Genomic DNA, 17488 nt, shown 5'->3' on the forward strand with positions numbered 1-17488 from the left:
TTTGACCCTAAAACTGATTAATATTAGGGATAATGACTTAAAAGGGTGATATATTTTTTGATTTGCACATATTTAATCACTGATTTTTGTTTTCGACCATATTTATCCCTTCAACTTGTTAAACTGTACACATTTAGTCCTTATGACCGGCTACTCCAGGTTAGCCGGTAAAAATGACTTAATAGGGTAATATATTTCTCATTTTGTACAAATTTAGTCCTTAATATTTTTATACATATTTAGTCTTTAATATTTTTTTTGTTGCAAAATAAATTATTTATTTAGATTTTTCTCACGACACCGTATGTGGGATAGTCATATGGTGGTGTGATAGGTTGAGGTGGTCCTGCTATATGTTGTAGGCCAAGATACCTGATGCGGGCCGACTGTAAGGTGTAGGCATGAAGGCTCGAGAAGAGCGGTTGGGTTAAGGCGGCATGCCGACAAACCCTGGGTATTCCAGTCTGATACTGATTAGACCTGTTGCATGTTGGCATTCCAGACCGATAATTGATTGGGCCAAAGTATTCCAATCTGATGAGTGTAGGCTCGTTATGCATGATAATACGTTTGGGAAAATTCACTAAACTTTGTATTTACCCAGTTTTTTATGTTTTAGGTTCTTTCGTTGATTGTGGGAAGGCGACGACATGATTGTACACACTCATCAGCAATATTTAGGATTCCACGTTTCTTATATTACTCTGATTTTCGATAAATGTATTTTGGAATAAACATTTTTTTCTTAATAATGGATTTATAATTAGACACTTTTGCCTTATTTAAAAATGACAATTTTTTTGTTGTGAAAATGAGACGTTACACATAAACATCAATAGCCCCACACACTTCATTGATGATTGTCCGATGTAAGATATCGTGAGAAAAACCTAAAAGAATCATTCATAAGTACTGACAAAAACAAAAATGACTTACTTTGAAACAAAAAAAATAGTAAGGACTAAATGTTTACAAAAATATTAATGACTAAATATATACAAAATGAGAAATATATTACCCTATTAAGTCATTTTTCCCGGTCAACCTGGAGTAACCGGTCATAAGGACTGAATGTGTACAATTTAACAAGTTGAAGGGGTAAATGTGGATGAAAAAAAATTTAATATCCAAATATGTACAAATCGAAAAATATATTACCCTTTTAAGTCATTATCCTTTAATATTAAATAGTTTTTTTTATAGGCCTATAAATTTAATAGACCTGATATAGCCCCTTTTGACAAATATCAAAATTTGAGGGACCTTATGGTAAATATAATATAATGCACAAAAACCGGGGAAGTAAATCCTTTCTTTCGCAATTACAGTTTACAGCTTTCCCGTCGAGTAGTTGAAAAAATATGTCCGTTGCCTCCTGCACCATCGCCGGCGGCCATCACCCCCACCACGATAATCTTACTTCTCACAGTGTTAGCAACTTTTCTTCAACATCGTCATCATGTTATCACCGCTGTAATTTTCCTATTATGATTCGAAGCATATCCACAGTCAGACCTCTCTCTTTCATCCTTAATCGAAATTCTGTTGCTGCCGCTGTTTCATCAAGTAGTTCAACGAGAAATATTAGTAGTTCTACTAGCAATGATAGCGGTTTCACTTGGGATGATGTCTTTCAAATATCTCAACAGCGGAATGTTTCATCAGATCTCAGTGGATTCTTTCAGAAGATAAAATCATGTAACCGAGGCCGGGTAAACTCTTCGACTAGCATAATTTCTTATATTTATCAATCGCAAATGTGTCTCAGTGTTTTTTTTATCATTCCGTAAAAATTCCTTCTCTTGTGTTCATCGTAGCTCAAAGGAAATTTTGATTTTAGCATATATGTAGATATAGAATAGACTAATAGTTATAGGCATGAATCCATATCAACTGATTGCAGGAAATGCGTTCTGATTTCATTCCCTTTGTCATCGAGGACCAAATTGTTGGCTATGTTCATAACGGGTAATGTCTCTCGCATTAAGGTGCATAATCAGATCTATTGTTGCTTTGTTCTTCTGAGTAGTTTAAATTGATGATATTCATCAATCATCAAGCTAATTTTGCATCAGGTATGTGAACTTTGTGCAGTTTCCTTGACCATTTAAGCAAGTTCAAGGACGTTTTCACTTACATCAAAGGTGATTCATATGGTAGTCAATCTGGCCATGTCACATTACAATCTGCACTGAAAACACCTGAGCATAGAACTGAAGCCCTTGGAAATGTAGTCAAGTGCTTAGGTGAAGAAGTAATTCCAGGTATACGTAATGAGGTACTTTTTCATGACCAGAATCTATGCTTTTGATTGCCAACACATACTTCTTTCATCTTAGATTATAATTTTAAATGATTGCAGCTATATCCTGTTACTTCATCTTATGGAGAACAAGTTTATTTCTCACTTGAACGTGCAGCAGCACCTTACTTTGGGATAAATGTATGTCATATCTCATATCTCATATCTTCCTTAAAATCTTTCAAATTAGCAAAATCTTAAACATTGTAATCACTAATTAAGCATCTCACATAATCTTGTAATATCTTCTTGTAGGCTTATGGAGTTCACATGTGTGGATATGTTGAAAAAGATGGAGAAAAATACATGTGGATTGGGAAAAGAAGTGAAATGAAACAAACTTACCCAGGAATGCTTGATCATCTTGTTGCGGGAGGAATGGTAGATTTTTTTTTCTTATTTTTAGTCTAATAAATAACAACTCATGTTTATTCTTGTATCATGTGTAAATGAGTTTTAATCTGATAAATGCAGCCCCATGGAATCTCACCTGGAGATAATCTTGTGAAGGAATGTGAGGAAGAAGCAGGAATCCCAAGTTCCATTTCTAGCAGGTAAATTAGGGCAAAATGCAAGAAATAGCAACGTACTTTTACTTTTACTTTTACTTTCATTTTATTTTCATTATACTTTGAAAAATCTACCCAGTTACATTGCTATAATTGGGTAGATTTTTTAAAGTATGATGCTGTAATTGTAAAAGAAAATGAAAGTATGATATGCTAAAATAAACAAATAAATAAATTGCTATTTCTTATCAGAGCTATACCAGTTGGTGTAGTCTCCTACATGGACATTGAAGGTTATAGATTCAAGAGAGATGTTTTATTTTGTTATGATCTAAAGCTTCCGGAAACTTTCGTTCCCAACAATCAAGGTAAGTTTTTATTTTATTTATTTATTAAATAATTATTATGTGGATAAATGATATCTGAAAATATTTGAGAAAACCGACTTTCTCTATAAGTCGTTCTTTATGTATTAAGTTAAAAAGAAATAGTGATTTATAGAAATGGTTGTGTGAGTGAATAACAGATGGAGAAGTGGGGAGCTTTAAACTACTCCCTGTGACGCTTGTTGCTGACGTCATCAGAAATACAAATTTCTTCAAAGCAAATTGCAATCTTGTCATTATTGATTTCCTTTTCAGACATGGGTATGAACTTTGGTCTTTCTTTCAGTAAATAATATGGTTTGATATAATAATACTAAAGCATTTACTTATTATATTAGATTTAAAAATTACTAAAATACAATAATACTAAACCATTTGCAAAGTATATTACATATTATTGTACTAGGTGTAAAACCCATGTGAATACATGGGTTCATTTAAAAGAAAAAATTTAATTGAAAAAAAAAACCACAAAATGACATGTGGTCAAATCAATGAGAGTGTGACATGTGGCAAAAAGATTTTTATTTATTAGAGTAGATTAAACCAAAAGATTAACGAGATCAGTTAAATATTTTCATATTTTGTATAACTGATAAAATCGAGTGTTTTTGATGATCTATAGTTTCATGATAATGTAATTTATTAAGTTATTGTAATAAAAAATATGTAATACATAACTACTTAAGAATGATCTTTTGATTTTGACAATCTATATAAGTTACAAAAAGAGAATATACTGAGAATATACTTCTTTATATAAAAAATGGTGTAGGGTTGAAGATGAAACTCTATTTGCTCCATTTATACATCATTTTGGTATATAAAATTGTGTTATTGGTTGGAGATAGTCTAAAAACATCACAATCCTCGACCTCATATATAGTTTTTGTTTTGACGCATCAGCTTTCCACTAACTTTATAAAAAAACCTATTAAATCATTGACCTCTTTTAAAAGTTTTTTTTTAATAAATTTTACTAATCACCTTCATCATTGTGAAATATTCTATGAAGCCCCTTCTTCTAAGAAGTTGTTATTTCTGAGCACATGTAATGTTTATAAAAAGAAAAGGTATTTAACAATAACATCAAAGATGATAAACTGATAATTGGTCACTTTTAAATTTTTTTGTTTAGTAAACATTTTGGCGGGTCCTGTTTTTTTTTTTTAAACTAACAAAAAGATGACAAAATTATTATGTATGTAGTTATAAAAAAATGATATATCTATGACCATTAGGAATTTAATATTTAATATTGAAGATTGAAATAAAACTTATAAAAGCATTTAGTAGAATAAAAGTTGTTTGACAATTGTGAAATATATGTGTGTAGGTTCATTAAACCCGAAGAGGTTGGGTACTTGAAGCTGTTACAAAGCTTGAGAAGTGGAGATTGTTCCTAAATCTAAAAAAAATCAAAAAATTTAAATTGGAGAGAAAATGTTTCTTTTCATTTCATAAAAAAGGCCTCTGTCATTTCAAATATAGTTTCGTAAAAACACATACTCTTAAGATATCCTTCCCTCTAGTCCAAACTCGTGTTCAAAAAATTTGTTTGCTCATCAGATCATAGATGATAAGGTACCTAATGTATTTACTAGACTAGAGTTGACTTTTGAGGAATTTATGGAATTTAAAGATGTTGTGAAGATAAGAAGCTTGGGACAGGCCTACTGAGCTACCACCAAAATCATATATTTTCCTTTAGACTAGGGTGGTCCCTCTATAAAGTCCATACCTTTGCAGGTTTATTTTTTTTTTTGGAAACCGCAAAATTTTATTAAAAACCATAGCTTATATAGAAACAAGGTTGGACAAAGAAAAACGAAAAACATAGTACAAACAAAAATGATTACATGATATCAAAAGGAGAGCAAACTCAAACCGCATATTTACAATTCCTATAATTACGCCTATGTTTGATCCAACCAAACACCATAACGAGCATACTATCCACCAACATGGAAAGAGAAGCACTAAGATAATTAAAAATGTTGTTGTTTCTCGCTTTCCAAATACACCATAAGAAACCATATAGAATCTTCCTTTTTTTTGGACAATTTCCCCAAGTTGTAGCAAATTGCACAAGCACCCCAAATGAATTAAAATTTTGCCACGGGATACTACACCAATTGAAGATCCACCTTAAGGAATCTTCCACCTGAGGACAACTTAGAAAAAAAAATGATTGGAATCATCGATTCCACCATTGCAAAACTGACAGAAGATGTTGGAGACAGAAATACCCCTTCGAGCAAGAGCCACAACCGAAGGAAGTCTATCAATACAAGCCCTCCAAACAAAGACAATAATTTTCAACGGGACCAGCCTTAACCAAATAGTCAGATTGGGCATAGGAACAGTAAGCTTAGAATCGATTATGCCATGCAAATCATGAATGGAGAAGTTCCCATTAGGAGAGAGCTTTGATTTCCAAATATCCGTCTCGGTACTCAAAACCATCTCATCTGTTCAGCCCCTTAAACCTCTTAATTTCGCGATTTCAATATAGCTACTAGGAATTCTCTTCCAAGCCCTGACAAATCTATTATTCAAGATTTTCTCATCGATATAACATGATTTTTTCTTATCAAGGGCAAAAAGAGATGGGAATCGTACAACCAATGAACCACAACTTGTCCAATTGTCTAACCAAAACAAAGTAGAATTACTGAAACCAACATGTATTTGAAAAACTGAAGAAATGTCAATTCCAACCTCCTCCACCACACGGGTCACCTTAACGACATTAAACTAGATTCTAGGAATCGATTTTTTGGCACGACCGTCAATAGGTTTTCTCTTGTTGTTGTGAATGCCACAAATGACTCACTACCATAAAAAGACCAAGTCACATTTAAACCGCCAAACTCATTTGTATAACAAAGCCCAATTCAATGAATCAAGGGAGCCCACCCCGAGACCACTTTGATCCTTAGGCCCAAGAATCACCTTCTAGGTCATCCAATTGATTTTATTTTTTCTTTCATTCCCTCCCCAAAGAAAACGCCTACCACTCTTCTCACGATGCTCAATAAACTTTTGCAGGTATATTAATTCTATATTTCCAACACTGTTGTTCTCTTACAAATGGACTATTTCTATAATTTCGATGCTACATGGGTACAATTATGTAACTTTATTTTACACATAGGACTATTTATGTATTACAGAGGGACTATTTATGTCATTTTGCTTTACAATGACCATTTCTATAATATTTCTATTACATAGGAGCTATTACTGTAAAGTTATCTTACACATGGACCGTTATTGTAACTTTTACTTGCACATGGACCATTTCTGAAAATTTTCTATTACATAGGACCCATTTCTAATAACTTCGGCAGTTTTCTCAAACAAAGATATTGTTGTAAATGACTGAATAAACACAAGTAGGGGCTTGTTTTGGTTCGTTTGCTTAAGTTAATTGAACAAGCACGAATAATTTTTTTTTTCTGTTCGTGCGTTTAACATATCACATTCTTTGCGTCGTTTGTTACATTTATTAATGTGCTAAACAAACATAATGAACAAGCATAAACGAACAAATGTAAAAAATATACATGACTATATATGAACATAACAAACGAACATAAATAAACATAAACATTCAAATTAATAAATAATTGTAAAATTTGATGATCAACGCTTCAAGTATGCTAATGGTAGTTAATTGTACAACTTTTGGTATATTTAAATCTGGAAGTTATGAACATAAACTACTTTTAGAACCTCCATTTTTATAAACATTGATTTTCTAATGAAACTAAAACTTTTTATATTTTTCATAAACTGAAAAATAAGAAAAAAAAAATATTGCAAATAGTAACATTTTTAATAAAAAGTTTTGTTGGAGAAATTATTAATAAATTGATAAAAATTAATTTGGTCAAGATATGTACGTGAAGAAAACAAAAAAAAAATATATTTTTAATATAATACTTTGTTAGTTTTTGTTGCAAATAGATATAAAAGAGAAAGACAAAAATGGTCATGTTCGTAAACATCAAACAAATTTTTTTCCCCCGAAAATGACCATCCATTTTGCCGGGTCATTGTTTAATGGGCATGAACACTACAAAATGAATCAAAATTTGTTCCTCGTATTCAAGTATTTTTTAACTTTTCCTTATTTTTATACCATTTATCAACCCAAGACTTTTCAAAACATGAAGTTCAATTTTGTAGTGCAAATGGTATTCAAAGATCTCTACAAGAAAAAAAATAAAAACCAAAATAATGTTTTTTCTTTATGAAGGTAGATGGATAGCCTCCCACACTTGTATGTTTTGTTTGTTGATCTGTAGTTTGACACATTTTTTGCCCATTTGCTTATATCCTAGTTTATACATCTATAGTTTAACTGCTTATATTTCACTTACTTCCTATTGTTTGTTTCATTTGATGAGGCTACTAATTTGATTTATATTTTATCGATTGTTATATCTTAGTGTCCACTCTGATTTGCTTTCTATTTTTGTCCATTTTACATGTTTTTGGTTTTACATGCTGAAAGTCGATATTTACCTCTTCTACCCCATTCCAATGAGATCTCCATTGTCTATTGTTGCTTTTGTCTTTTGATAAAACATGAACATTTTCAGAGTATAAAAAAACAATGGGATAATGACTTGATAGGGTAAGATATTTTTTGAAATGTACACATTTAGTCCTTATTTTTTTTTTGTTGTAAAATAAACCCTTATACTTTAATAATATGTACACATTAGGTCCTTTTCACCGGATTCTACAGGTTTTGCTGACGTGGAGGGTTTATTTTACAAAAAAAAAGAATAAGGACTAAATGTGTACATTTCAAAAAGTATCTTACCCTATCAAGTCATTTTCCCTTTCTTTTATTTTGTTGAAATGAAATACCCAGGTGGCATCCACATATCCACAACGAGATTTTTCCAACTTTTATTCATCATGAAAAAGAGGGAGAACCCCGATCTTCAGGGACTCCTTTGTGTGTTCCTACACATCACTGGTAGCAAGGAGGAACGATGGCAAAAATAGAAAGGTTGAAGGGGGAGGCAGGAGGAAGTAGAGACGGTAGTTGGCAGCGAGGAGCTGCTCTGGTAGCCCCCTCGTCGATTCTTTCTTCTTTTTCTGGCAACATATCTCAAAGATGGAGGCAAAGAGAGACAGATCGGAGAAACACAACAGGTAAAGGGTGTTTGGCTGTTGTTGTTCGACCAGAAGGAAGAGAGACGGGAAAGAGAAGGGTCGCCGCCCCTTTCTTGTTGCTGGAGGATCACCCACCTCTGGTGACCATGTTAATTAATTGCTATTTAGTGCCACTTGTGCTTCCACATCAGCAAAATCTATAGAATTCGGTGAATAGGACCTAATATGTACATATTAATAAAGTATAAGGGTTTATTTTACAAAAAAAAAAAGAATAAGGACTAAATGTGTACAATTCAAAAAGTATCTTACCCTATCAAGTCATTTTCCCTAAAAGAAAATTCGTATATGACCGGTATACCGGGTATAGTCGGTCACAAGGATTGTATTGTTACAAAAAATAAAGTATAAGGTTTTATTTTACAAAAAAAAAAAGAATAAGGACTAAATGTGTACATTTCAAAAAATATCTTACCATATCAAGTCATTTTCCCAAAAACAATTTCAGAGTGTATATTTCATTTCACTAGCAGTGCCCCTGAGAAGTGGATGGCCATTTTTTACTCTCTAAATATGATCTTACATGTTTTTATAAAATAAGAGAACCTTTATATAATTAGCTATGTCTTTCATGTACTCCTCAATGATCTCCTTGAGAAGAATTATCTTTATATCCCTTGGAACTTACCAACGCTCAACTTCCTTTTTCTTTTACTTTCATCATTTTGCCACATATAGGCTATGTTTGACGTACTAACTGAAAAGCTAGCTGTTAGCTGAAAAGCTAGCTGATAAATAAAAAGCTAGCTGATAGCTGAAAAACTAGCTGATAAAAAATAACGTTTGGTAAAACTAGCTGAAAAGCTAGCTGAAATATATAAAATTACATAAAAAGACATGTAAAAGTATGTGTTTCTATAATTAATCAAAGGGTGTATTTGGAAAATTTTAAAAAAGCTAGTCTAAGTAGCTTTTAAAAAAACTAGCTTATAAGCTACTTTTGGCTTACCAAACACGACAACATAAAAAAGCTCGAAAAATAAGCTAGCTGTGACGCACCAAACATAGCCGTAATGTGGATAAGAGGTGGGTTAGCTTTGAGGTGTCACTAAATAATAATTACAAAATTTCTTAATTATGTCAAACAATTCTAAATAAAAAGAGTCATTTGTTGCACTTTCTAACGTTTTTATTTAAATAAAAATAAAAAGACTATCATTGGATTTTAACACCCCCTTTATTTTTAACAAACCATCTACAACAATGTGATTCATTAAATCGACGATTCAAACGTCCAGCTCATCCACCCCCGAATCCAATGGTTTAAATATCGCTTCCACTTCACTCAATTTAACTTCATCTAGACTTGATGGATTCCACCTAGGATTCTATAAATACAAAAAAACGTCAATTATTATTTTATTATACACTAATATGTAACTCATATTATAATTAAAATACCTGATCTTTATCCACCAATAATGCTCTAACCCCTTCAGCAAAATCATTTCGAAGTGAAGTCCTTAGTGCAATGCGGTATTCGGTTTTCATTACACCATTTAACTAAACAAAAATAATTACCAAATAAAAAATAACATTGCTATTATTATTATTAAATTATTAAATTAAAATTATACTCAGTTCAAAAGAATTGAATAAAAGTCACACGGAAACTAACGTTTGATAATTCGTTCTTCTTGTTTTTGAAAGAAGATGCAACTCTTGAGAAATGCATTTGTGTTAAACAAAGAGAAAACGGAGCACCTTTTTTAAGCCCCAAAAGAGCATCTTTTGCCCACTCTGCAACTGCTCATTAAATAAAGGAGATTAAATTTAATACAATGGTGGAAATTTAGGTTCTCCATAATTATTTTACCTAAAGGATCATCATTTTTCTGATTCTTTTCTACATCTTCCATTATTTCTTTAACTGATTTATTTGAACCAAATGTTGAAACTATATGTGGTAAAAGCAACTTCAACCGAGGCTCTGACTCAGGATTCCTACTATACTTTCCCAATATTTCTTCAACTTCAAGATACGGATCCTTACAACTGTATAACAAAATTAGTTAACAAACTTTCCAAAAATAGATTAAAGAGTACAACATTGTAACAGACATACAAGGTAGTTGACAAAAGAGTCTCCTTCAGTGAGCTCAAATTTTCAGATGGAAGAAAGTGAGTTCCAAGACCAGTATACAAAGCATCAGCTGGTGTAGACACCCTGTTTCCAGTCATACCAAGATAAACACCTGCCAGAAACAAATGTTAGAAGGGTAGTTTTGTCTTTTCACTTTCTACTTATTATGTACATACCAACTGATCCTTCTCCTGGATCTTTAGCTGCTATATAAGCAAACCCCACATCTGGGAACAATCCGATTCCATTTTCTGGCATTGCAAGAACAGTTCTCTTGTAGAAAAGAAAAAAAAAAAAGTCATGAATGTATGATTTATAGTTTTAAAGTTTTAATTTTGAATATTTGATTGCTAAACTGTTGAGTTGAGTTTACCTCTGTTATGATTCTGTAGTGGCCATGACCAGATAGGCCAATTCCAAACCCCATTGTTATGCCATCCATGAAGCTTATGTATGGCTTCTTATATCCAGAGATTTTGCAAATAAGAGAGTATTCAGCAGTGAACACCTGATCTTTAACCATAATCAAGATAAATGTTAGTAACAAAGTTCAAGAAAAGATTTGAAAAAGAATTTCTGACAACAAAACATGACCTCAATAATATCTGAGAGTTGTTTTTTGGTTGAAATTTGCTTCACATCACCACCTGCAGATAGAGTTAATAAACTAAGATTTTTGATATCATACACAAATCAGTCACCATGGTGTATATGGACATGTTTGTGTTGTGAAAAGACGTGATTATCCTTTCCTTTGTTACCTGCTGAGAAGCCACGAGGTGAGCTTCCCTCAACCAGGACACATTTGACTTTTGGGTTGACTTCCCATTCATCAAGAAAACTTCTATACTTCAAATCCATATCTGTATTCAATAGAAAAATGTGGTGTTATATGTCAGTGGAATTAGAAATCATTCACATGTGATTGTAACAATTAAAGCTTAGGTAGGGATCTATCACATAGTTTAAAGAATAAACCAACAATACCAACCTTTCATCTTTCTTATCCTCAAAATCAAAATGACATGAAACATAATGGGTAGCAAGTTCACTATAAGTGCAGAAAATTTTAGCTTTCTACATATATGAATTTCTATTAGAATATTAGTATGTTGTCTGTGTAAAGAAATACAACCATAAACTTCAATGGTAAGAAAATTTTAGAGTTCAACATAGAAGATATGTAATAATCTCTCAATTATATCAGCATTAGTGCAAAACTAACTCCTAAATCAGAGCTTCACATCAAATGCATCCAATTTCAAGTTTCCTAAATCTAAGCTCGAAATACGAAGAGAGTCGAAGAGGTCGTAGGTCATGTATCAAAGCTGTTCTTCCACAAATAGAAGCCAGTACACCATTGGAAGGTCCATATGTCAAATCCTGGAATCTGAATCAAACATAGATTTTACCTAATTTTTCTTCCTGCTTAGAGACCATAGTTGTTGTTTTACAATATCGAGTATATTCAGTAAGTCAAAATCAGTCTGGATATTAAAGAGAGTCAATAATTTAACCTAAATTCATGGCATTGAGAGCTTTTGGGCGATCGAGAGTGAGAACTGCGACGCCGTTCGGAAACAACTTTCCCTTGACAAAGTCGTCGGCAGCGGCACTGGCCATGGCCGTGAACTTCCTTAGGGAGAGAAAGCGATCGGATATTTTGCGATCAACTTTGGGCAAAATAGAAGTAAATGATGATGATGATGATGATGATTTGATTAGGAGCTGAGAAACTGCGATCAGAATTCGCATATTTTCTCAGGTAAAGAGAGTGACAGATTCGAGCAGCCTCTTCCCCCGTCGGGTGAAAATTAATTGGAGTTTTATTTTTTCTTTCTGAAAGTACTTTTATAGTATATATATATATATATATATATATATATATATATATATATATATATATATATATATATATATATATATATATATATATATATATATATATATATATATATAGGTTCAGATTCATTTGAGACCATTTTAATTTTGTGAGACCGTGAGACCAAATCTAAAAGTAATTTTAAAATCCAAAATAAATGGAAAAATCCAAAAATTCTTTTTTTAAATGTTATTTTTGGAACTTGAATTAACTAAAAAAAATAAAAAAAAAATCCGTTTTTTTTTTTGAAAAATACGTGAAATATTCTAAATAGAATATTTCACTGACATATTCTAAAAAATAATTTTAAAATGCAAAATAAATGGAAAAATCTAAAAATTCTTTTTTTAAATATTATTTTCGGAACTTGAACTAACTAAAAAAAATATAAAAAAAATTAAAAAAAATTAAAAAAAAATTCTATTTTTTTTGAAAAATACGTGAAATATTCTAAATAGAATATTACACTGTACATATTCTAAAAATAATTTTAAAATGAAAAATAAATGGAAAAATCAAAAAATTCTTTTTTTAAATATTATTTTCGGAACATGAATTAACTAAAAAAAAATTTAAAAAAAATAAAAAAAAATAAACAAATGCGTCTCACGGTCTCACAAAATATAAGTGGTCTCAAATGAACCTAACCCTATATATATATATATATATATATATATATATATATATATATATATATATATATATATATATATATATATATATATATATATATATATATATATTATAATAAAAAAATAGTCATTTTGCCATGTGTCATTATATTAGACCTCTTAATTAATATGATATCACTTGTCATTCTATTATTCTCCATTTAAAATTTATTAGACCTCCTAATTAATGTGATGTTATTTGTCAATCTATTTATTCTTCATTTTAAATTTTAAATTTTATATTATTGTTTTCATTAATTTACAAATAAAAAATGTCTAATATATATTAAAAATTAATTAGATATATTTATTTGAATCAACAATTATAATTTCACAAAACTAATAAAAATATATCGTACTTAATAATTTATTTAAAATAATTAATAAATTTTGAAGTTTTACTATAAAATTTCAATTAATTTTATAACCGTGGTTTCTACGGGTTATAAACAAGTATATATATATCTCCCTATTCTAATAAATGAATATGTTTATTCTCCTATTGACAAGTGTTATAATATTAGAACTCATCATTAATATTATATGTCCCTTATCATGCCACTTGTCAACCTATTAATTATCAATTTTAAATTTCAAAATTTAAATTTTCCACTCTAATTACATTAAATTAATAATTGATTATTCACTTTAAATTTTAAATTTTAAATTTTTTCAATTTCATTATATTAAATTAATAACATTAGATTAAAAAATTAAATAAAATCAATACAAATTATAAGGTGATATAACTTCACATATTTGTTTAAATCAACGATTATAATTTTATATAATTAAAAAAATATCTCTTAAGTAATAATTTATTTAAAATAATTGATTAATAATTTAAATTTTTATTATGAAAATTTAATTAATTTTATAACTGTGGTTCTCACGGGTTATAAACTAGTATATATATATATATATATATATATATATATATATATATATATATATATATATATATATATATATATATATATATATATATATATATATGATCGTCTAACAGATGTTACCATGTCAGCATCCCCTTCTTTTCTGGCATTCCACGTCAGCGGTTACCTGCTGAAAATATAACAATGGGCTAAATTGAAGGATTTTCTCGGTTTCTTAGACTTTTCTATTTAAAAAAAAATTTAGGACTTTTTTAAAAATTTTCCCAAAATATTGGGACTTTACTGTAGATATCCCTTAACTAAATGGTAAAATAGATGGCGAGCGAGTGGAGAGAGGTAAGACGAAAAGGTGCGAAGGTGATCTCCCATGGCAATGGTGATGCTTCTTCCATTGCTTCTTTCTTCGTTTCTAATTTTCCGGGGGATGCAACTAGATCTGAAATATGGAAACTTTGCGATAAGATTGGATGTATTGCAGACGTTTATGTTGCATGAAGGAAAGATATATCTGGCTCTTTCTTCGCCTTTGTCAAATTTGCAAAGGTGGAGAGTCCTAAGGAGATTGAGGAAAGATTATCAAAGATTAAGTGTAGAGGAAGACTATTGTATGCGAATCTCGCTAAGCATCCCAGGCAGGTAAATTAGAGGATCTGATCCTTTCCTAAGGCCCCTTTGCATAGACCATTCTCCCATGCCACGAGGGATTCCAGGTCGTTCGCTGATGTTGTCAGGGGAGTAAAGGATGTTGTTGTTCCGTCTTCTGCGATTTCATTGTCATGTATCCATAAATTGAAAGATTGAGCTGGAAAAGATTCATTGGCGGGTGAAGCCAAGTGTTATGATACTCTTTGCAACCTTCATTCTCTTTTGTCGCTCGAAGGGTACGAAGTCACAAAGGTCAAATTTCTTGGAGGTATGAAAGTCTTGATCAAGTTTCTTTTTGAGAAGGCTACTGCGATTTTCAAAGCCAACAAAAGTATTTGGTCAAGATGGTTTCGGTGGGTTGACACGTATGGGGAACGAGTTATAGGTTCAAAAGAATTGTTTGGCTGGAAATTTCAGGGATCCCCCTCACTTCTTGGGATAAATCCAATTTTGCAACTATTTTCGATAATTTTGGAAAGGTTTTGGTGAATTTCTCTTCGTTTTGGAGCTGTAGAGATATCTCACACGGAAGGATGTGCACTCTTACTGCTAGGAGACAAAAATTAAAGAAGAATTAGATGTGTTAATTGATTATTCTTCATGTAAGGTTGGCGTTTTTTAATTCGACGACGTTTGGACTCCTTTCAACTTTTCGAAACTGAATCGTATTCAAATACAGACGAAGATGATTATGATGAGGAGGCGGTCTCAGATACTTGGCACCAAGATGGTTTGGAATTAGAGGAAGGAGAAATCACCGGCGGGGATGTTGAGTTCGTCGCTCTGATCAACGATGGTGAAGTGCATGGAGATGGCGGAAACGGTCAAACTCCAAATGATGCGGAAGTCGAACGGTATCCTAGTGTCCCGGAAGCACGTGTCAATGGGGTTGTTGGCGGTTCTAATTCCCAAGAGAACAATCATGAAGCCAAGGGCATTCCTTTCAAAGTCGTTGGGACGGATCCTGGGGCGGGTCAAATTTTGGGCTCTCCTTCAGTCCATGGTGTGTCCCTTGCTGGACCTTATCATGATGGGCCTTATTCTGGATCTGGATTAATGGGGGCAGCTAGTAGTTTGGAGTTTGAACATGGTGATGCCGCTGTTAAGAGAAGACGAACAAAAATTAAGAAGAATGGAATGAGGCATGGGACAGGGTATTTTTCTCATGCTCCGGTCACGACCAGGTCATCTCCCTCCATTGACCTCAATCACATGGCTTCCTTTTCTCATGTGTCTGGATGCATGTCGCATGAATCAGGTTCTCCTTCCCAATCTCAATCTTCCTTATCCTCATCTACTGAGCTATTACATAATGTTGCTATGGGGAAACAAATTGGGTTCCAAATTGATAAGGACAACCCAACTCTCTTGGATGTTGTTAATGGTGGGGGTACAAAGTTAGTTCCATCATGAATATTCTCTCCTTTAATATCTGGGGTATGGGTGCCTCGCACAAGCTCGAGTGGCTCAAAATATTGAAAAAGGAGTTCAATATTTCCTTCTGTGGGATTCAGGAGACCAATATGTCTTCTCTTCCTTTTAGTATAAATAATCGGTGGGGTGATGGCTATATGGGATTTACTATGTTGAATCAGATGGTAGATCCAAAGGCATTTTGTGTTATTGGGATAAATTTCTTTTCCAAGACATTGCGATTATTAAATCTCGGTTCTTTATGTCTGTTATTGGGTATTGGTCGGGTACCATTGGTACAACGATATTTATCAACGTCTATGCTCCTCAATCCCCATCGGACAAGAAGATTTTATGGGACAATTTGTTGAACCTTAAAATTCTAGACCCGGTAATTGGGTCTTTTTTGGCGACTTCAATGCTGTCAAAACTTTAGAAGAGCGTTTTAATTCTTCTTTTTGTCCCAATATTATTGCTACTTTTAATAACTTCATTGATGATGCAGGTCTTATTGACCTTGCAATGGGGAGGGGGGGGGGGGGGGGGAGAAGATACACATATTTTTGTGATGACGGATTCAAATTGAGCAAAATTGATCGTTTCTTGGTTTATCCAAACTTTTTAGGGGCGTTTCCGTCGGCTTCTTCCACGACTCTTCCTAGGGAGTTCTCAGATCACTCTCCGATCATCCTGCGATCCGAATTTCTGGATTTGGTCCCCCTCCATTCTGGTGTTTTAATTCGTGGTTACTTAGAGATGATTTCGAAAAAATTGTTATTCATGCTTGGTGTAGTTTCTCTGGAGATGGTGTTGCCGACCGTTATCTCTTTGGTATGTTGAGATTCATTAAAAATAAAATCAAGGCTTGGAGATGGGTTGAGATGGAAAAGGATAATAAGAGCCTCGTCGATCTCAAGAGAAGGATTGAGTTCCTTGATGCTGTAACACCCAAAAATTTAAACCAAATTAAAACTTTTAAAAACATTTCAAACCAGTAAAAATCATTACAACTTTGTTTTCAAAATGTATAATATCAGAGTTTTCCCAGAAATATAGACAAAACATAAGGAGCTGTACAATCACGCCTTCGCCTTGCCGCGATCCCCTGATGTACCTGAAACAATAAACTGAAATTGGAAGCCCTAGAGCTTAGTGAGCTCCCCCAAAATACCGATACACGTACAATCCACATAAACATATCATAACAAACTGAAACCGCATGCAATGGGTCCACAACTTTACAAGCTGGATTACCCCTGGGACCTCAGTATGAGTCTGGAATGCCTATCGGGCCCTCAGCTCGTATGTGGAATACCATCGAGCCCTCAGTACGGGTCTGGAATACCATCGGGCCCTCAGCTCGTATTTGGAATGCTCTCGAGTCCTCAGTGTGAGTCTGGAATGCCTACCGGGCCCTCAACTCATATCTGGAATACTCCAGGGTTTGTTGGCTACCGCATGGAGCATTACAACCTCAACCTATCCCACCCATCATATCAACATAT

The 17488-nt window shown here is 32.6% G+C and overlaps 2 protein-coding genes across 2 annotated transcripts; one reads left to right on the forward strand and one right to left on the reverse strand.

The window, feature by feature from the left end:
* The first annotated feature begins 1300 nt into the window (after positions 1 to 1300).
* LOC111899235 (nudix hydrolase 20, chloroplastic) lies at positions 1301 to 4893 on the forward strand. The gene is made up of 9 exons (XM_023895106.3): positions 1301 to 1712; positions 1904 to 1968; positions 2095 to 2278; positions 2363 to 2443; positions 2558 to 2683; positions 2777 to 2856; positions 3064 to 3179; positions 3338 to 3458; positions 4534 to 4893. Exons 1-9 carry the CDS (start codon positions 1362 to 1364, stop codon positions 4601 to 4603), a joined length of 1194 nt encoding a protein of 397 aa, XP_023750874.1. The 5' UTR covers positions 1301 to 1361; the 3' UTR covers positions 4604 to 4893.
* Positions 4894 to 9424: 4531 nt separating this feature from the next.
* LOC111899234 (3-hydroxyisobutyryl-CoA hydrolase-like protein 3, mitochondrial) lies at positions 9425 to 12312 on the reverse strand. The gene is made up of 10 exons (XM_023895105.2): positions 11994 to 12312; positions 11238 to 11339; positions 11071 to 11123; positions 10850 to 10984; positions 10653 to 10749; positions 10459 to 10588; positions 10210 to 10388; positions 10012 to 10139; positions 9795 to 9896; positions 9425 to 9721 (listed from the first exon to the last, which is right to left on the reverse strand). The coding sequence occupies exons 1-10, from the start codon at positions 12229 to 12231 to the stop codon at positions 9620 to 9622; spliced, it is 1266 nt and encodes a 421-aa protein (XP_023750873.1). The 5' UTR covers positions 12232 to 12312; the 3' UTR covers positions 9425 to 9619.
* Between the last annotated feature and the right edge of the window lie 5176 nt (positions 12313 to 17488).

The sequence above is a fragment of the Lactuca sativa genome, chromosome 8 (assembly GCF_002870075.4).
Source record: "Lactuca sativa cultivar Salinas chromosome 8, Lsat_Salinas_v11, whole genome shotgun sequence".
Taxonomy (NCBI): Eukaryota; Viridiplantae; Streptophyta; class Magnoliopsida; order Asterales; family Asteraceae; genus Lactuca; species Lactuca sativa.